The 21893-nt window shown below is 35.0% G+C and overlaps 1 protein-coding gene across 1 annotated transcript; it reads right to left on the bottom strand.

Annotated features, from left to right (window-relative positions):
- Positions 1–10823: 10823 nt before the first annotated feature.
- On the bottom strand, positions 10824–15741 carry LOC136275446 (uncharacterized). Its single transcript, XM_066084729.1, has 5 exons — positions 15236–15741; positions 14914–15040; positions 14774–14784; positions 13935–14131; positions 10824–13658 (listed from the first exon to the last, which is right to left on the bottom strand). The coding sequence occupies exon 5, from the start codon at positions 13577–13579 to the stop codon at positions 10964–10966; it is 2616 nt and encodes an 871-aa protein (XP_065940801.1). The 5' UTR covers positions 13580–13658; positions 13935–14131; positions 14774–14784; positions 14914–15040; positions 15236–15741; the 3' UTR covers positions 10824–10963.
- Positions 15742–21893: the final 6152 nt, after the last annotated feature.

Below are 21893 nucleotides of genomic sequence, written 5' to 3'. Positions count from 1 at the left end.
CAACTTTACATTTACTTATCACTGTTAGGATCTGAAAGAATTGGGAAAAGATTTTTTGCTTATAAAACATGTAAGTATGCATAGCGGAAAGCATGGCGGCACTGTGTGATGCATGGCGGGGGCTAGTATCCCTCTATGCAAAAACACTTCATTTAATATTCATTCGCGTTAGATTTCGAGTTTATTTAAGTTCATATTGGTTACAATAACATAAGTGATACTAACATATGGAAAATAATATGTAAACGGTGTGACCGTTGGACCGAGCGCAGATTTAACACAGTGCAGTTTGATTTTTGTATAATAAAATCTATTTAAAACGCACAAAGTAGGATCCGCCAGTATGGTTGCCTACTCAAATCATTCGTCAAAGTTAAACTAAACGTCGCGTGCTCAGTCTACATTATGACGTCATATTTCAGACGTAAAACGTTCGTTTTGTCTTCGGAAATAGCCGAAGAGAGTAACGTGATTCCCAAATTTTTTTTTATTCTTTCATTGTTCATCAATTTAATTCATATGAATGTCAATGTAATAAAATTTAATACTTTATTCAGAATCTAAAAGATCAGTTCCTTGACGTTAATGTTTTTATTTTCCATCTGATAATTGATAAGACATACATAGAACAAGTCGTGTTTCTTGATTGAAGCACTTTTGAAACTTATCTGGTTTCCTTTTTAATTTCTTTTAATTCAAATTACCTTCTTTTGAAACACTGGAACTTATTTAATCGAGTTTAGGGGCAATAAACATCGATAAGTACCAGTCAATCAATGATCGAACTAACTTTTAAAAAACAAAATGGCTGCCAATATGGCGGCGCCCAGGGCTGGAAGAAAATTTTTTTGGCCTTAGTACCCCTGATTCAACTTTCATTTTTCACTGATTTTCTTATATATACGTGTTACCATTAATCCTCGCTTCGCGAGGCGGGCTTCGCCCGCCTCTCGCTGCGCTCGGTATAATCTTGCATAAAGATATTTATTATGAACAACAAACAGTTAACTTTGCAACATTCGAATAGAACTATTTTTTGTCGCACATGTTCAGATAACTGAACTCTTTGCCGTAAAGATTATCCGGCAACTAGATGGCCGTAAGCCATAAAAATGCATAAAATCTAAAGACCACGAAAGGAATACTACATGTCGGCCACGAGGTTCAGGTGTGCAATCGGATGTAACGAAATCGAAGGGTTTATATACCAGGTATCTGTGTGACGGTGCCTATTTACGAGCGGTGTTCAGCTTTAAGCTGACAACAAGGGGGAAAGAAAAGAAAATCTTTACATAATTTTCTCGACCTGTTCTGCACACAAAATGACAATTGTTTCAAAATTGGGGGTACCAGTAGTGTATTTGTACTGCTTGTGTAAGATCTCAGAATGGTTGTCTATATACACTTGTTGTTTATAAGGTTTTCTTAATTTAGATATTCTGGTAAAATATGACGGAAAAGCAACAGATGATGGTAAGTTAATACAAATGCTAGTATAATATAACATCCAATTGAACCGCATTCTCTCTACATTAATATTTCCAAATCCAGTGTTCACAGAAGCATAAAGTCAATCAGAACAGCCTTGATGAATGGAGATTTGTTAAAGAAAATCTTGGATTTGGTCATATCACAAGAGAAACGGTCATCCAACAACATATTCGACCACTGGCCCAGACTCTTTTTGGTGATGCAGCAACCCAGCAGGCCATACTAGTCCTAGACGGAACATACATCTACATCAATAAGAGTGGTAACTTTAAGTTTCAGAGACAATCATTTAGTTTACACAAAGGCAGGCCCTTAGTCAAACCACTTGTAATTGTGTCAACGACTGGATACTTCATCTCTGTTATGGGTCCTTACATCGCAAAGAACAATGATGCCACCATATTAAATCATGTCATGAAAACCAACATTGAGGACATTTGCAATTGGGTCAGAGAGGAAGATATTTTTGTCATTGACAGAGGATTCAGGGACTCTCTGGACTTCCTTGAGGAGATGGGAATACAAGCACAGATGCCATCCTTCATGAAAAAGGGAGAGAAACAGATGCTAACTGAAAATGCAAACTCCTGTCGACTTGTAAGAAAGGTATAAAATATATGAATAAGAATTAAATTAAGGTCTTTAAAAAAATGGTTCCAGTTTTTATAACAATTAATTTGGAAACTTGTATCTTCTGAACCATGTAATTTTATAACAATGCTTATACATGAACTATCATCATATATATAATATATATCTTTTTATCTATTCACAGATCCGGTGGGTTGTTGAATCGGCCAATGCCCGAAATAAACATTGGCGTTATTTAGGAAAAATTCTCCATCAAACCAAATTCCGCACATTGTGGACTTTGTCCGCATTGTGTGTGCCATATCTAACAGGCATGTACCTTTTGTATATCACTACATATAATAGTACATGTATCTATATAAAGATATTAATTAAAATATGCATATATATTCTATACTCTTATTAGCTTTTTAATTGTAAGATTATCCATTAAAAATTACTTTAATTTCTATTACAATACAAAACTGGTTAAATATTCATATTTTATTAGATTGTTATTTACATTATTACAATTGCTCATCCATGTATTTTGTCTTAGGTATTTGAAACGTATTCCTGCTTGTGATGCCGAAGAAGACCTGGCTCTTGGCTCGACGATGCTTTACCTCTCCAAGCAGGTAAACACACTGCAGCAGCATGTGGAACTTAATAAACTAGATCGTCGAACAGTTTGCTCGGAGGAAGTTGAGAATCTTACTGATTTTCCCTGCTTGGATGAGGAGCAACTCAGATCCCTGACATGTGGTTCATACTAGTTAAGGTTATCGCCTAGTTATGCCCAGGAGCACATTGAAGGTGACTGCGCCATTCAAGTACACAAAGAGGAGCCAGGTCTATGAGTGCGTTTGCAGAGCCGCCATGTCTCCTCTAAATCCTACCTATTGTGGGTAAGATACGAAGCAGGTGAGATCTGTGGGTGGTACTGTAAATGTAGAGCTGGTGCACGAGTGGTAGGAATGTGTGCCCATGTGGCAGCTATTCAGTGGTATGTTGGCTATGCTCGTCACCACAAGGAGGGTAAACTGGGTGTGAGAGACTGGGGTGAGTTCATCAGTGACGCTTCATTAGTCGATGACTCCGACAATTCAAGTGACAGTGAGGAAAGTGAACCAGAGGAATGAATTAAATTTATTGTTTCATCCTGTAATTAATTTAAGAATTGTGAATATATTTTTCGATTCTATTATTCTTTTAATTAACATTCACTTTAATTTACAGATATCTGCCAAACTCTTACTTGATTAGAAATACATGTTAGTGTTTTATTTTTTGTACAGACTCTGAGTCATTTAACTTCCTACTTGTATCTATATATTTAAAGTAAATACATTTCATAGATTAAACTACACATTCAAAGAGTGCAGAGAAAGGTAAGAAAACTGTCAAAGAAGAACCAAAGATGTCTGAAGATGAGTTAAGACAATGGTTAGATACAAAGTATAAAATTTGACAATGGAAGAATACCATGATATAACACAGTCTAAAACAGACAAAAATTCCAAAGGTATTCCACGCACCTTAACATCCACACCAAAGTCTCTTTTCCCTCTTTTAAACCGTTCTCCCATATTGCCTCCTCCAATTAGTTCTCCTCACCCAGTTACCTTATTCTCCCCAAGAAACCAAATATTTTCAGGGGAAGAGAAAAATGATTCATCATTTGAGGTTTGGGAATTTGAAGTCAAGTGTATTTTTAGAGAGAAAAATTACTCCACTCCAATTTCGTTAAAATCAATAAGGAATTCTCTCAAAGGAAAAGCTAGATCCTTATTACTATCAATGTCTGATGAAGCAACTCCTGAAGTGATTATTTATAAATTGGAAGGTGTTTTTTGGTAATGTTTATGACAGTGAAGCAGTCATATGGAATGAAGTTTGAAACAATATTACAATCTGCTGTAGAAAAAGGTCACATTAGCCAGACGACAAGAAATGACCTGCTTCGAACCAAATTTTGGTCAGGTCTCAGAGATTCGGAATTTAAAAATGCCAGTAGGTATAAATATGAAACTACCAAGGACTTTGATTCTTTAAGAAAAGAAATCAGAGCTATTGAAGTAGAGATTTCAAATTCCAAAGCAAGTTCTAGGACCTTTGTTCCTCATAATCCAATTACAAGTTCCACTGATACTACCTTAGAGAATATCTTAAAGAAAATTGAAAAAATGGATGCAAAGATGACTACTTTTGAGAACACCTTATCAGAAATCAAACAAGAGAGAGGAGAGCAACCCAACAGAGGAGGAAGAGGTGAACGTCCATTTTGGCGAGGAAGAGGTAATCAAGGTAGGTACAACAGCCAGGAGCAACGATCAACTTCCTATCAACCACAACAATATGGTAAACAGTCAACTCCGCAAGGATATCAACAATGGTCGAGTTGTACAGATTCCATGAACAGTAACAGATCATATGAGACTCCAGGTCAATACAGCAGAGGATACCGTAGCAGAGGATATTCCAATAGAGGATATTCCAACCGAGGAGAATACATTTCAGAAAGAAAAAACTAGATTATGTCTGCATTGAGGAGCAGATAGCAGACACAAATGTAGAACCAAGCTCCATCAATATTGAAAATCATTTTAAAAGCATATCAAATGATCCAGCAAGAGAAAAGTGTGCAAATTGTAGGCAAACTGGACATTCAGAGTCATTTTGCAACCAGGAACCAGGAACAAGAAAACATCAATAAATGTACTTTAGTTGGTTCAACAAATGAGGTCTCTGTTACTATTGATAATTATCAAACAACAGCACGTGTTGATACTGGATCTTCAGTTTCAACAATTCGTCAGAGTTTTTATTAAAAAAAAAAAATTTGTATAATATACCACTGCAATCTTTGTCAAATATTTTTAATATCTACATGTAGAGTGTGCAGATGGTCAATCATTACACTACTTCATTCAGTAATATTCGTTACATACATATATTATATATACGGTTATATTAAGTGTTCTCTGAAAGGTAAAAGTATCGACAACAATCAAGTTTGTGTAGATGGTTTATTCCTTATTGTACCAAACACATCATATAACAAATGTGTTCCCGTTGTAATCGGTACTAACATTATCTCTGTTCTAATGAATCTAGTTAAGGAATCGCATGGTCTTAGGTACTTACAAGAAGCAAATTTATTTGCTCCATGGCACCTTGCATTTAGATGTGTTTCTTTAAGAGACAAAGAGTTACAAAGACACAAGAATGTTCTAGCTTTAGTTAGACTAGCTGAGTTATCTAGAGTTACTATTCCCCCAAATACAGATATTGTAGTCAAAGGGTATCTACATAAAGAACTTCCATATCAACCAGTTGGTGCGTTGTTACAGACAACATCTAAATCAAAGATACCTAAAGACTTATATGTGTCTCCTGTACATATATCATATCCCCATAGACAGAATGGAGTAGTACCTGTACATATTAGTAATATTACTACAAGAACTGTTACTTTGACTCCACATGCTTTACTCTGTGAAGTTCAACCAGTCAGTGTTGAGAATTTTACATCTCTTAAAGATGATTGTGTGTCCAAAGAGGTTGATATCATGGAATTAACATTCTATAAGATGAACTTTCAAGAGACAATTTACAAAAACTGACTGAGTTGATATATAACTTCAATGAGATATTGGCTATAGCAAGTCAGTAAAGCATAATATAGAATTATCAATGAAATTCCATTTAAGTAAATGTATCGTCGAATTCCCTAATCAATGTTTCATGAGGTGAGAAATCACTTGCAACAGTTATTAAGTGCAGGTATAATTCGACGTTCACATTCTCCTTATGCTTCAAATGTTGTACTTGTCAAAAAGAAAACAGGTGAATTACCCCTATGCATAGATTTCAGAGAATTAAATCAACGAACCATCAAAGATAGTTATTCTTTACCAAGAATTGATGATATTTTAGATTCTCTTTCTGGCAATAAGTATTTTTCAATTTTAGACATGAAATCAGGATATCATCAAATTGAAATTGAAGAGAAACATAAAGAACGTACTGCTTTTACTGTTGGTCCACTAGGATTCTATGAATACAACAGAATGGCTTTCCGGTTAGCAAATGCACCTGCTACTTATCAGAGGCTCATGGAACAATGTCTTGGAGAATTACACCTAACAGTTTGTATTATATACTTGGTTGACATTATTATATTTTCCAAGACTTATGAAGAACATTTAGACCGATTATACTTAGTGTTTCAAAAGTTGCGGGAAGCTGGAGTTAAACTTTCTCCAAAGAAATGTTATTTATTAAAAACCCGTGTGAAATATGTTGGTCATATTGTTTCAGAAAAACGCATTGAGTCTGATGAAGAAAAGGTATCAAAGGTACTGGAATGGCCTCAACCTAATTCACGTGAAGAAATCCGTCAATTTTTAGGTTTTGTAGGCTATTATAGGAAATTTATCAAGAATTTTTTAAAAAATAGCCAGACCTTTAATAGATCTTATGCCTACAACACAAAAGAAAAGCCGAAGTAGAAGGAAAACACCTATTAATCATCCACAGGCAGATTTTAAATGGAGAGAAGAGCAAGAAAGTTCTTTTAACTTTCTGAAACAACAGTTATCTTCTTTACAAGTAATAGCTTTCCAAAAAGCTTGCCTGACTTAACAAAATTATTCAATGGAAGCATCCATGTATCCATTAGGCTATCTTATTAGAAATGAATTTTTATTTTCGCTGCTGATCATAAATTTATAAACGGAACGTGCAAATTTAAGACGAAATGTCAGTCTTTTCTTCGATCTAGAACATGTACATATATATCACTTGAAATTCAGTTATTTTATTAATTCAATTATTTTTAGGAATATACACATATCATTTAAGTGCATGTAAGCTTGAAAGCTGGAGAGTAAATAGTCGTTTTTTAAAAATTATATTTGTTATACTAAGATGTAAAATCAACTGAAAGGCATTTTTAAAAAAATTTCCAACCAAATGAAATATAAAAGGGTATACAATCAAGTATTGTTTTTTTAATTTGTGTGTGGGCAGCTTCATCAAAATCATCTTGACAAGCAATTAAAAAAGTGTGAATTCTCAAATTCATGAAAAAAAACCCTAACTGTAACTTCAATTCAACTAGAATTCCTTATTTGCAGTTTTATTTATTACATGCTCCTACAAAAGTGGAGGGGGGGGGGGGGGGGCAAATCCATTTTATTTCCATTTATCATATAAAGTTAAGAAAAGTGCCAGCTGCCAAAAAAGTGGGGAGGGGGAAGCAGCCCCCTCACTCCAACCCCTGATGATACGTGTCTGTGATGTAAACACATTGTGTGCTCTGGGGTATTCGCATGATCCCAGCGCACTCAAGTAATCGGTGCGCAAAATTATTAATGAACATTATGGCGGAATCCTACTATTGCCGTTCACGCAACGAATGAACTCATCCATTGGCAGAAGATCCATGGGGAGGAGGGTCAGATGGATTTTTTTTACATTTATTTTGTAACAGCTAAATACATGTATATTATACTTTGAATCGGATGTTTTGGAACAGATCTAACGAATTAAGACACACACTTGATTAGTATTGGTTAAATGTAGTAATGTACATTTAAGTAAGACACGCGAGTTATGACCCCTTTTCAAGATTAATGAAATCGCCCAACTGAACGAAAATCGGGTCACACCCCGCTTCGGCGATTTAGTTCCTCCTGTATACATTCCAGCTGTATAAATATATCTTTGTTTTAATCCAAACTGATGACTCTCTTGTAATAATGATAATCCAACACCAATTATAACTTACATTGTCTGTTATAGACAATATGTTACAACTTGTTGCGATGACCCCTCCCCCTTTTTCACCGTTTAAATATAGTGGAATGCTGATCTATTTTTAAATCAGGATTACACACGTGCACTGCATGGTGAACGTCCCTTTTACTTGAAAACTCTTGCTCGCAGTTGTTATTACATGCCATATAACATTTTCATCAATTGTGAATGTAAATGCTGACATCCTTAACATAAATCGGTTAATCTTTTTGGTGAAATATCATGATATTGCTTGTCCCATTGTTTGCACTGTTTTGGAGAATGCAACTTTTAAACCTTAGATATGAAATCATGACGTCATGACGTCAGGCAATAAGCCTATCCTGATTATTCAAAATCATGATTTACACACTGATGCCTCGTTACATGGCTTAGGTGCTGTCTTATATCAGGGAAAGGAGGATGGACTGAAACATGTCATAGCATACGCCAGTAGAAGTCTAAGCAAGGCTGAGAGAAATTATCCGGCTCATAAATTAGAGTTTCTTGCACTGAAATGGTCTGTCAAGGAGAAATTCAAAGAATATTTATATGGCCACAATTTTACAGTATATACGGATAATAATCCACTTATGTACTTACAACTGCACAATTAGATGCAACTGGCCATAGATGGCTTGCAGCTTTGTCTGCTTACAATTTTGATCTTAAGTATAGACCAGGTAAAACAAATGCAGATGCACTGTCTCGTTTACCAGGTATATCTATACTACCGAAACAAGATGTGACTACTGTATCATCAAAGGAGAAGAATTTGCAACTAAGTTACAGGGTTAGTGAAATTACACAGACTGGGGAAATTCTGTCACTGCAATATGTAATGCATCAAACATATGTCCATTTATTGGAACTTTACCTGTCACTGAAGATGATATCAAAATGAACATCAGTGCATTACATAATGAAAGCTTTAAAAGTATTGATGTTATTCAAAAACAAATTAAAGATCCAGACATATCATATTGGTTTGATCTAGTTTATAACAATTACAAACCACATAAGGCTGAAATACCACCAACTCCTTACAGTAGAGCATTGTTTCAGTGTTTTGACAAACTCAGAATTATTGATGACAAATTTTTCAGAGACATAGGAACAGAAACAGGTATTGTACATCAACTTGTTTTACCATCATCTCTTATAGGTCTAGTCTTACACCATATTCATGATAAAATGGGTCATCAAGGTAGAGATAGAACTCTTTCACTTGCCAGATAGACTTTATTGGTATGGATTGAACCGTGACATTGAAAACTATATTTGTCATTGTGGTAGATGTATCAGGAGGAAAACTCCAACCAATATTAAAGCTCCTCTTGTTAATATCAGTACGTCGCAACCATTAGAACATGTATGTCTTGTTTTTTTTAACTCTTGAACGCTCAAAGGGTGGTTACGAATATGTATTGGTCATAACTGATCATTGTTCTAGGTTTGCGATGGAAATACCTACAAAAAATATGACAGTTAAAACTACAGCTGAGATATTTTATCAGAATTTCATTGTTTATGATAGTTTGCCGGAGGATACAAGCGTTAATTCGCATTGCAATCCTCCACAGGAGTTTAACGAAATCCAGGAAGCGTTGGAGAAGCGTTTAATTCTCTCAAAACGAAAAGAAAGCGTAAACGCACAGGACAATACCCCTCATGGTTTTTGGCAAGGTTAACATGTACACTAAACCTTGGAAAAGAAGACAATGAAAAGTTTGAAGTCCTCTTCAAACAAATAGCTGAAAATAAAACAAGGAAAACTGCCCAGGCAGTAGTGAACTTCATTGATAACGAAATTAGAGAGAAGGAGGGAGTTATTCACAATCTAAGAGTATCAGCTCTAAAACGGATTAGGAATACGTCCTTTAACTTCAACCGTGAACAAACAAACTTTGACGAGATTATTTTGAATACATACACTAAGCACCTGAAAGATTTGCAGAACTTTCGGGACAGATTACACTCCATTCCAACTACAACTGACAAACCACGGGAACAGGACAGTTACCGGTCATCCCAAGGAAAACCCAGACATGACCACAGACAAAACTATCAGTGCCGCCATTACTCGGTGAATTACAAAGGCCATCGTTACCAGACACAGCGCAACAAACCGTATTAACTATTGGATATTTACAGTGCATAAAGTGAGATTGAAAATTGTTCTGTATAGTTTATTTTATTAAATATATTGCAACGTAACTTTTCTTGTATATCCTTTTTTTGCTGAATAATTCATTTAATGTCACTTTTGGAAGGCGTGTCATTGATCACGTGACACTCCATTTTATAATATAAAATTTGTTTAGATTCGTGTATTAGTAAAACTTTCAAAACCCTCTAACTTATAACACTCTGATACTTAGACGGGTTGTTTCACTTAATCACTGACAGTCCTCTATCACAACGTTAAAACGTGTGATAGACGGAACTTAAGCTACAGCTTTAATATTTTTACGAACTCGTCAGTGAAATCCTCTATTAAAATGGCAAGACGTTTTAATAGACGGGAAACATTTTTTTAAATCAAAACAATGAATCAAGCCTTACGCTGCAAACCCCAAACTTGACAACATGTTAAGATTTAGCGGAGGCACGATTTTTATTAGCTGCAATAATGTAGCCCTCTCCGATGTTTACTGGAGAGGGTTACAATTCTATAGGATCTCCGTAATGGTGCAAAATTAAGTTTTTAATGAGGCTGACTTCGGTCTGAAAAGATCGATTTTATATTTGTCTTCCTTGAGATAAAATGATTTTTTAATTCAGGTTGAACAAATTAATCGTATATAAATCAAAACCAGATAAAACACAGCAGCATGTTTACCAGTCGTCTTTTTCAGCAGCCATGACAGTTCTCGCGTGATTTTATGGGATGTACGCTTGGAGTTTTGATGGGCTTGATAACGTGAATGTCAGTGTAAATAATTGATCTTACCTCGTTAGGCCAAAATAAATTAATAGTGTGTTTCCTATTCCAGCTTGAAAAAAAATAGGGTAGGTAGGTAGGGAAAACATTTTATTTTATTTAAACATTTTATTTTTTTTTCACTTTAACAACAATGAACAAGTTGAAAAGATGAGTTTATTTTTTTCTGCCAAAAGGGCGGCTTACAACTGGCAATTTTCCCAGAGTATAGCAGTCATTGCACAGAGGAAGAACAGTTTTATATTGTTTTTTATAATCTTGTGATATTTCGCCTCCCTCTGCTCCACAATGGCAACATGTGTCTTTTCTACCAATGTCTCCACTGTAGTATGTTACTTCAACAGTGGATGCACATGACATTTGAGATCTCGTCATCACAACTCCATGCAATAAATGGTGTGGCGGTGTGATGGGGGCACCACAAGTATAATCAAATTCGCTGAGTATGATTACAAGAGAAACCTTCTGTCTTTCGGTTAACACATGCTTTGAGTATAATACTCTTGGTTTTCTGCACTCTACACAAAGAATTGTTGCTCTTGCATGCTGTGCCGTAGTAAGGCGGAAGTCTGCAAACTTTGGCTCCTCCATGACTTGAAGCTCTGGTTTGGATAAATTACTGGGTTCATCTACATCTAATACCTCCTGATTCGACTCTTCTGTTTCATCATCTCTCTCCGGTGCCTCCATGACGGTCTCTTGGTCCATCTCATGAATCTTTTTTGCTTTCTTCACTTTCACCTCTTTTAATGAAGGTCTTCCTTCCTGTGTATCCTGAAACTTGACACTTTGATATGGCAAAAAATGATCACTATCATTCTCATTTATCACTGGGTCTGGTAGCCATATCAGGTCTTCCTGTGACAATGTAGCAGGTAAACAGCATCCTGCATCTTCACACTTTCTTATCTGAAAGGTATAATGTCTTTGGCGACAATGTCTCTCTATCCACTGTGTGTAGGACTGTACTTTTTTGGTATGCACCTTCTGTAATTTTTGCAAATTCAGTTCTGGGAAGTGTTCTCTAAGATGTCGTTGCAGTATATCAATATCATCATCAGAAACGGGATCTATAGCCTGCATTGCTTTATCTTTCAACTTCAGACGCAAAAACCGATTCCTTATTGTTGACTGAACAGGTTCTATACTTTCTCTCCACTTCTCTCTGATTTCTGGATTCTTCTCAGCAAGAGCTCGAATACTTGCCATACTCCCACATTTTTTTAGCATTTTCTCTGTTTCTTCATCACCTTTTCCTCGCTCTAAAGCACAGTTTTGTAATGCAATGTTCAAAACTGACATAATTCTCTCTGCTGGGTTCATCCAACTATGTCCAGGAGCACAGCGAGCCAATATCATCATATCTAGATCAAGTTCGTAAAAGATGCAAATTGATGCACACACTACCGACTCAATTGTGTTCCTTTGGTCCGTTCCTCCATCCGTAAATTTCATCAGAATTTTGGCATCTTTCTGTGGACTATTCAGAAACACCTTAATTAGTGCAGCTGCATGCCGAAAAGGACTGGACATTTCAAAAACAGAATCATTGACAATGTTGGTCACTGTACCACGAACAAATGACTGATTAACAGCATTTGGAACATCACACTGCAGAATAACTGATGGTGTTAAGGATGACTTATGCATATCATGGTCTTTGGCTGCCAGTGTTGTACTCACTGGTGCAAGTGTTTTCTTTCCTCTTACTCCTGTTGAAATTGGTGCATCAGGCTCACCAACAGGGATTTTTGCTTTATCATCACAGAAAAATACTGCTACAATCTCCCTCTCTTCTACAGCTCTTTCTTTGAAGTATTTGAACTGTGTACAACAGTAATGTTCATCTGGGTGCGTAGCTCTCAGTTGCCGTCTCTGGATTTTATACTGCACTTGAATTTTGGATGTAAAGTTCAAGGCTTTGTGAGTGTACGGATTTCTTGGGGCAAACTGCAATCTTACAAGGCTCTTGGAAGGGATAGGTGTACCAGCTGGACATTTTTCTTTCGTTTTTTCCACAAGTTCTCCAAGTGATAACCATTCAGATAAATGTGCAATATTATGCCTTCTCTCATCAGCTGCAGTTATTTCTTCCACAACAGAACACAAATGCTCAAAAAAGATGTCATATCGTCCAGTTGGTCTACCTGTGTTGAGATGTCTCAAATCAGCCAACAGACCTTTCTCCCCTAGAAATATAAGACGAAGTCTTTCCATTGTGGAGGGGTGACAAGCTGTACTTGCATCTAGAGTAAGCTCCTTGTAGATGAAATCAGCCACAGATGGCAATACATGTGTAACGTGTTGTAGTCTCTCTCTAAATAAAGCCTTTTGAGATCTTGTATGGTATTCTTGCAAGTAAGGGCGTGCTTTCTGTAGGATTCGTGCTCCTTCAATGAGAATCTGCTGTGTGGGACGGTCTGAAGAAACCTTTACAATACAGTTTATGGTAACTGAAGATCCCCCTGGGCTAAATCGAATAAGATCAATAGGCATAGAAAGTTGTAACTGTTCAAAATATCGAAACTTTTCTTTTGAATTCTCAAATAGATTCTTTAAATGTTTGTCTTCATTGAAAACAACTGGAGTCAAGAGAGGTTGTTTCTTCATTTCCTGATCCAGAAGTTCATATTGTGGTTTAACATTAAAAAGAGTCATCCTCCTGTGCTCGACTGTTGCATGTTCATCTATGGTTCGAACTGGGTGGTCCAGACTGTGATTATGACTCACTGTTTCATTCTGTTTCCTGAGGTATTCTCTGTATGCATCCATGCATTCTGCCAATTGTCTTATTACCTCCCCTGCCTTTTTCCATGCTGGGCTACTTCCAACCACTGGTTTCAGCAGAATACTGAAAATTTCAAAATTGAAACTTAGTATTAACCTGTTTTAGAATACATTATTTTTGGTTCATCATACTACCCTACTGAAAACACGTTAGGTTTCGTTTTGATAATACAGTGTTACTAAAATCTAAAATTTATTGGGCCAAATTTAACATCAAAATATTATTTAAAAAACATTGTTAAAACAAACTGTGTGATAACTTCTGTTAAAAATAATAATTTAAAAGCAATTATTTAGATAGCTAAAATATGAAATTTAATTCACAAATAATGATTCAAACCTATATAAGGCTTGGCTATGACTGTTCAACTGATCTGCTGAAAGGGGAGACTCCTTCAACTTCTTTCTCTTCACTTCATTGTATCCACTGAATTTCAAAAAGGCATTTGGAATTGGCAGTACTTCTTTCTTTCTCAAAGCAGCATCATATATTACCTGGTGCTGATTGGTCAAATACCACAACGCATTGCACAAAACCTAGGAGATATTTTCAAGAGTATAAACAAAATGTAAAAAATATTTAATCAATACTTAAAGTAATGCATGTAACAAGCCATTCACTTCAGTTTGTTGAGATTGGCTGGTTTTAATCAAAAAGTATGTTGTCTAGATAATAATGCTAAGTGATTTCCATGCATTTAGGTATTAATTCAAGCAACTGTGGATTAAAACTTTGAAGCATTAGGCTTGCATGTGATTTTGAAATTGTACCATACAAATTTCACGCAACACAATAGAGATCCTCAAGCACAAATCTGATTTATAAAATTGTCAGATAGTTTTAGCATTAAGGCCTAAAAGTTAAGTTAGAATATGAGATATATTGCAGTGCACACTGAAGGATTGAGATATATGTATATACTGTATACAAAGTACTTTTCATCTTTGCTTCTTTAAATTTGTGTTTAATCCACCCACACTTAATGGTCAAATATTAAACAGGAAAAATTTTTATATTAAATATACAAAATAAAAGTTTATATCCATTTAATATATAAACTTTGAGCATTAAAATTTCAAAGTGTTGTCAGGTGAGCATGAAAAAAACCCTGTATACAGTATTGAAGACAAAGAGGTATGCATATATACACCCAAACCAACTACATATTAAATACATACCCTAAGAAAATCTGTATAAAAACATTAAAATCAACTTTATATAAAGCATTTCAGGTACATAATACTGTTCTTTTAAACCATACTGGAAATTTCTTTTTTTTTTTGTTTTTGTGGTGTCAATGAGGCCATTTAATAAATACCTGCAAAAAGTAAGCCCCCTCTGTCTCGGCAGTAGATCTAGGGAAGTCTAGGTGCTTTCCTTTAAAGTCATCAAGGAGATCATTTAGAAGCTCATCTTTTCGAGTCAAACCAGTCTTCTTTCCAGAGCTGATGTGTTTGATAATATTGAAATATATACTTTGCCTATGCTATTAAACTTAGTTGTCAGTCAAACACAAATCTAAAACTTATATACCTGTATTCACATGTCAGATAAATAATGAATACATAATGAATAAATAAATAAAACAAAAACATGTTTTAAACAAGCCAAAGCAAAACAGATACACAAAAATTCAATACCTGGATGTTTTTTTCGCTGGAAATGAACGCCCTTTTGCCATCAAAACTTGGAATGCATTAATAGCTTTCCTGGTTGCAGATTCGGCCGCTATTAACACCCCTGTGTTCATTGCAGGTTCATCTTCAGGCTCACAGACAAACTCTAAATATTTCATCTGAAATCCAACCAAATCTCCCACCGATACACTGCCTTGGACCTCATATGGATCAGTGTCTTTTGTATGTGGCTTACTTGGCCAGCACAAAATCGAAGTTTTGCTGCCTTTAGGCCAATCAGATGGCCCCTCGTGATACATCTCAAAAACACTGAACAATGATGCATTGTTTTTTACCGTTGTCATAAAGTTTTTACCCCCCTGGTGATGACACTTTCGAATTGTTAATGCCAACAATGTGCTTGGCAAGCACGATGCCATTTTCCATAAGAAATCACTGTCAAAATAAATCTTTAAATTGGTGTAGAGTATTTGTTTTCTCAAACACGGAAGTGACTAAGATTAGAATTTCTAAAAGTGAAACCGGAATCGTTGATATCCGGATTAATATATCGACGGTAAAATGTTTAGGGTCGGGGCATATTTTTAGGGTCGGTCGGGGAACCGGAAACACACTATTAATTTATCTACGCCTTATATCACTAAAACATCATTTAAGGAAATTGTATATAATGGAAAATTCATATTTACCGCGTTAATTATGTTTATAATAGGGGAATTCCTATATTCAGTTCAAGATCCGCTCCTGAATTCTAATTGGCTGTCCCAAAATAAAACCGGTCAAGGTCAGTAGACATGGCGGACAAATTCAACTTTCGTCGTTGACATACACGAAAAGTAACCGATATATGGACTATACTTGATATTTTTGGATTAATTTATGCCATAGACATCTACAACGTTAGAGTTCAGATAAGAAATGCAAATGTTATTGTCATTTATAAACGATTTGAGACGAAATCGTTGCGGGAGTGAATCACTCCCGCACTTGCATCATTACGGAGATCCTATGGAGTTGTAGCCCTCTCCCAAAAAAAAAAAAATCGGGAGGGGGCTACATTATTGCAGCTAGATTTTTATTGATTTAATGTTTCTAAATAAAGATTGTAATAACTAATTATTGGTGTGTTTTATTGTTTGACTAATTGGACAAACGACGGCTGTCGTGACAATGAACTCACCTAAAAATGCATCTTTGTCTTTGCTTACGACGGTTTTTAACTTCACACTCTTTCCTTCTTTTGTCCAATCAAATCTGCTTCTCAAGAAAACTCTTCCATGATATATCAGATCACCCCCCCCCCTTTCACTATATTGAAATTTGTCATCTCTTTGTAGTTCTGTTTTTAAAACGCTGCATGATTTTTAATTTTTAAAAAAAAATGACCAATTCAAGGGTAATCAGTTCATTCTAAAAAAAAAAAATAAAATTCCATAATTATGTAACGTTTTAGAATTGAAAATTCATTACCAACCTTGAAAAGGTAATTAAGAGCTGGTAATAAAAAATGTTTTAAAAATAAATTTTGCACAATTCATAACCAAGGTAGTACACTTATGTTCTTCTTCGTTCCACTCAACCGAACATAAATTAATTATAATAATAACAAAACACATGATTAGTGAAGGAAGCGCTTATTTGCTGTATTTATTTACACGTACAAATACATATAAAGATTCTTCAAACTTCTTTCTGAAATAAAACAATTTACATTTTATAGAGCACAGTCCTTCGATTTTAAATGTCACTAAATAATTGGGTGGGTGGGGATTGTGTAAATGTGTCAAAGAAAATGCTCCTAATGAGTGAAAGTCGTGCTTAACTTGAATACCTGTTCTAAAGGTTATCCGCTATAAATAGTAGCCAATGGCTACAGGTTTAAATATATATAGCCAACACATATAACATGTGTTCTAGTACCTATGATAAATTAATATAATATAGATTAGTTCTGATCATTATACTATTATTATAAATATTGGTATATATAGATATAAAAATACATTATGCATTTAAATGAATGTGTTGGTTTGTACTAAAAATTTGTATTCTTATGAATTATTTATATTTGAAAAGCTGATGAACAAATCATCCCTTATCTCTGAGCCCCATCTTTTGCTACATAAATCATTTCCCATTTTTTTTAAAAGTGGCTACCGGTCACTGCATGTAATCTGGAGTGATTAAACATTATTTAAAAATCATTCACCTCATATGTACCAGAAAAATTGGTTTCAATGCAGTTTATGTAAAATAATATTTTTTTCAAGAATCTTTAAAAATTTACATCTAGTTTAGGGGGGTTACTCTAAAAAAAAGTTCACCACCTTCACAACACATACAGTTACACACTATGTAGACATCAGTTACAAGTATTGCAGATCAGATTCTGATAGATTACTGCACTTGGGGAAGACCGGTGCATTGTGAAACCAAACCTTTCGGAGCCATCAAGAGCAGAATACAGGCTGCAATGGATCCCTGACCTAGAACCTAGCCACCGAGGAAAGGCGAGGGCTTGCCACAAGGATGGGGATAAGTGCGGCGTGTGTCCATTCACGTCTTAGAGACACAACTTCCTTACAGAAGTAGAGACCAGTGCACATCTAAACCAGCTTCTCTAAATTAATCCCATCAGGTCGGGCTGAGCCAAACACGCCTTGGTAATGATGGGATGACGAAAATACTGCTTTTCACTAACACTCCTGCCCCCACCTGTAAGTCCCTCCAAAATACCAGTAACTATTTCTTTTAATTATTTTTAATTCAAAGCTGTAAAGTTATCAGCTATAAAGTCGTAAATTTCACGACCGTTCCTGTTTATTTTTGCCATATGTAATACTGCAGTACAAGAATGTAAAGACCTAAAAAGAAGTGTTAGGGAACTTAAAAGATGCTCCGAAACCACGGAAAAAAAAACAACTGCATGCAGATTTAAAGATAAGTTTTTTTTAAGGAAGTCTTTCTCTCCCTCTCATATACATGTGATAATTTATATATTTACACACATATGTATGCACATACACAACCATATATATATATATATATATATATATATATATATATATATATATATATATATATATATATATATATATATTGCCTAAAAAGCCCACTTCCATTATTTTTAGCTCTTTAGCAGCTATCCCGTGCTTGACATCGAAATTGAAGTCTTCAAGTTTTCAATGACTTAGCAATGCATATACATCTAAGAAATATGGCAAAGTACTAAGTAAATGCTTTAACTTCAACCACATATTTCATTCAAATGAAGCACGTATACTAGTAATCATTTTGATGCATTTTTTAGAAGAGTAAAAAGCTTGTTTATGAAAACGCAGTACGTGCAGAAGTTTATACAGAGAAGAATCAACCAAGTTGAATGCTATGGGACTATTTGTATATACAGTGGTAGCAACGTTATTGTTGACTAACGACACGCACGATTCTGATACACGAACGATCACGCACGATACACGGACGGTCACTAACGTACTAATTTTTCACGATACCCAAAGATAACGATAAAACGAACGATATTAAACCATTAAACAATCAAAATCAAACCTAATTTCTAAGAAAACGTTTTGCTGTAAATTGTACCACAATATGCTTGTGTTTTATCGAAAGGCGACATGTACAGTAGCCATGCGCTGTTCTATTTTTCACGAGTAAACAATATCTTAAAGGATTCAAACACATTTAATTTGTCTAAATAACTAATATTCTTATATCATAAGTTAAAGAAAATTAACTAAAAAGAAATGAAGATAATACATAACAAAATACTAAACAAAGTTACTTAACATAGAAGTTGATATTTATGTAATCCAATTCTTCTACGTACGATTTATATATGCGAGACACAGAAAAAAATTGTTACCTTGTTAAAAGGAGTTTCGATTTAACACATTCCATATTTTCTTAATTACGGTACATAATTGATTTTATTGAAGGTATTAGAAATTTTAAGGCGTCTAAATAAATTGAATTCCTTCGGAACGTGTATACAATGTACCAGATGTGAATGTGTATCGTATTCTCATTTTCATGAAAACTTTGGCATTTGCCGGATGCCTCATATGGACACAACAGTGATCGGCCGAAGCCGATCACGAACAGATCAGCACTGATACGATACATGTACATGAATCTATAGAATAAAAACATACCGAGAATAATTTCTGTTTGTAGAAAATTGGATCTAACCGAGATTGACGAAACCATCGAAAATGAGACTCCACAATTTTTGTCGAACCTTATTCGGTGACGCAAACTCCGAGATAAAGTCACAACGACATTCGACACCCACTTGAACTACAGTTCTACCGAGAGCAAAGTTAAATTTCGGCAGCCCGAAAAAAGAAATTTTCCGACTTGCGCACTAAACCACATATGAACCTAATTTTTGAATCCCTAATAATAGAACGGAGTGGAGCAGCTGCGCATGTGTTATTTAGGCAAACTTATTACAACTCCCACTTGACACCGAGTAGTACTATACGTGTTATTAACCCCCCCCCCCCCCGCAAACTAAGTCTGGGGGGTATATAGGAATCATAATTTATGGACAATCTTAGCTAACCAAGTACTATTGCCTAATTGGCATATAATGTATTGACTTTATCTATTCATTTACCTAAATATATCATGGCTATCAGTAAAAATACACAACTTACAGTAAAATTACACAAATTACAGCATTTTAATCAAATACCATAATGAAAAGGTAGTGCAAAAATAAGACAGAGCTCTCAGTAACAGATTCATAAAAACCTAAAACAAACATTTCCTTTTTCTTCACCTCAAAAGCTTCAGTCCATTAATAGTTGTTTCTAGAATCCTTTATACATTTCCTCAAACCTGTCACATGTCTATCACTCAATTCTTGGATAAAAAACTTCAAAACTTAAAATCTCATTGTTTTAAATGCATTGGCTCTTTCCCTGGTACTTTTCTCTGTAGAAACAATTAGTATAGGGACATTTAACAAAAATATTGCTCTTTACAACTGTACACTCACCTTTAGATAACAATAAACTTTTCAACATGGAAATCAGAGAGGATACAAAATGCACGACAAGCATAGAATGCCGGGAACGAACAAAAAGTTGAACAACAAAATCCATGTATATATATTTCCAAAACATCCATGTCAAAATCTGAGCAAAAAGAGCATGTTTCCGAGTAGTCATAAGGAGAATGAATAAATATAAATCCAATTGGAATATCCTCCATCTTGAGTTGAAGTTTCTGTAGCTCTTTATTTTGTCCAGCATTATTACTTCCTGTGATGTCATACAAATATTCTGATTTCAACCCTTAGTTCATGGACCTTTAAATACTTAATATTTATCTTTTTTTGTACTCTTCATGAAGTGAAGTAAAATCTGCTTCTGACATGATAATATTTTACTTTGTTATTCTATCATTCAAACCATGAAATGCCATTTTCATATAAATTATATACACATACCCACAAGTTGAAATTTATAATTTGGAGAATTTTGAGCTAAAGTGACGTCATCATAATCACAAAAATAAATGAAAACATAAAAATTTAACCATGAGAAAAATTCAAACACTGCATTATCTGCCTCTAAATATGTCAAATGTACATGTAAATACAGAAAACATTATTTTGTACTACAAATTGTAGCTTTGTGCGATTTGTAAACATGTAGCTAGGGTAAACAGCTATCCGGGTAAACTCCCGTGTTAACGTGACAAAATATTCAATACAAAATTTCACATCATATTATTGATGAAGGATGAATGAAATAACTCAATTCTGATTTGGGACAAATAAATTCCTATATGATAAGAAACATAGTCAATAACCTACCTCACTCACTGTCCTATATTCAGCAGCTGGCAAGATGGCTTCCCTTCTCTGCTTTGTCATCAACTTTCGGAACCCCTCGGTAATGTTTATAATAGACATTCAAAAAAGAGCGGGAAAACTGAGGACTGGGTAAAGAGAGATAACTCTTTCACTCTTGTCCATATAATGGACAAGTGCTGTGATTTACGAGTTTTTTTCCCATTATGAATATTACCTCACAAAGTGTAACTAGGCAAATTTTGGAGTCAGAATTAGGAGTTAAGCTCGTAATTCCACATTAACACCTTAGTTTGGACAGGGCAAATTTTTTAACTCGTAAAGTCTAAACACTAGCACAGACAGACGGACAGACAGACAGACGGACAAGGTGATTCCTATATACCCCCCCCAAACTTTGTTTGCGGGGGGTATAATAATACAATAAATTTTGAAAAGAGCCTTGTGGTATTTTGTTAGTTTTGTTTTTCTGTCTGGGAGAATTTTGAAAAACTGATATGGAACCGCCTTATATCGATCTGTACAATATTGTTGACATATTCGCGCGTAAATGTTGTTGGACAGCGGGTATTTGTCCACATGTAGACAGGTTATAGGGCGTCCCACTCTATAAATCACTGATACTGGCTTGTTGACTCACAAAAAGGGCAAATACAAAAGCTGAAAAATGTGACTGATTGGGGTTTGTTGGTATTTCTTTTCTTTAATCGTCTTAACTGAATTTGTTTCATCTCCCATATCCCTGAATCCTACTAGTAAGAGATTGTCACGTGATCTCACAATGTTAATGCTTTGTTGAATTGACATTTCATTAAGACT

Source organism: Magallana gigas, chromosome 1 (assembly GCF_963853765.1).
Source record: "Magallana gigas chromosome 1, xbMagGiga1.1, whole genome shotgun sequence".
In the NCBI taxonomy this organism is placed as follows: Eukaryota; Metazoa; Mollusca; class Bivalvia; order Ostreida; family Ostreidae; genus Magallana; species Magallana gigas.
The sequence above is the reverse complement of the archived record's forward strand: the minus strand, read 5'-3'. Positions and strand labels throughout refer to the sequence as shown.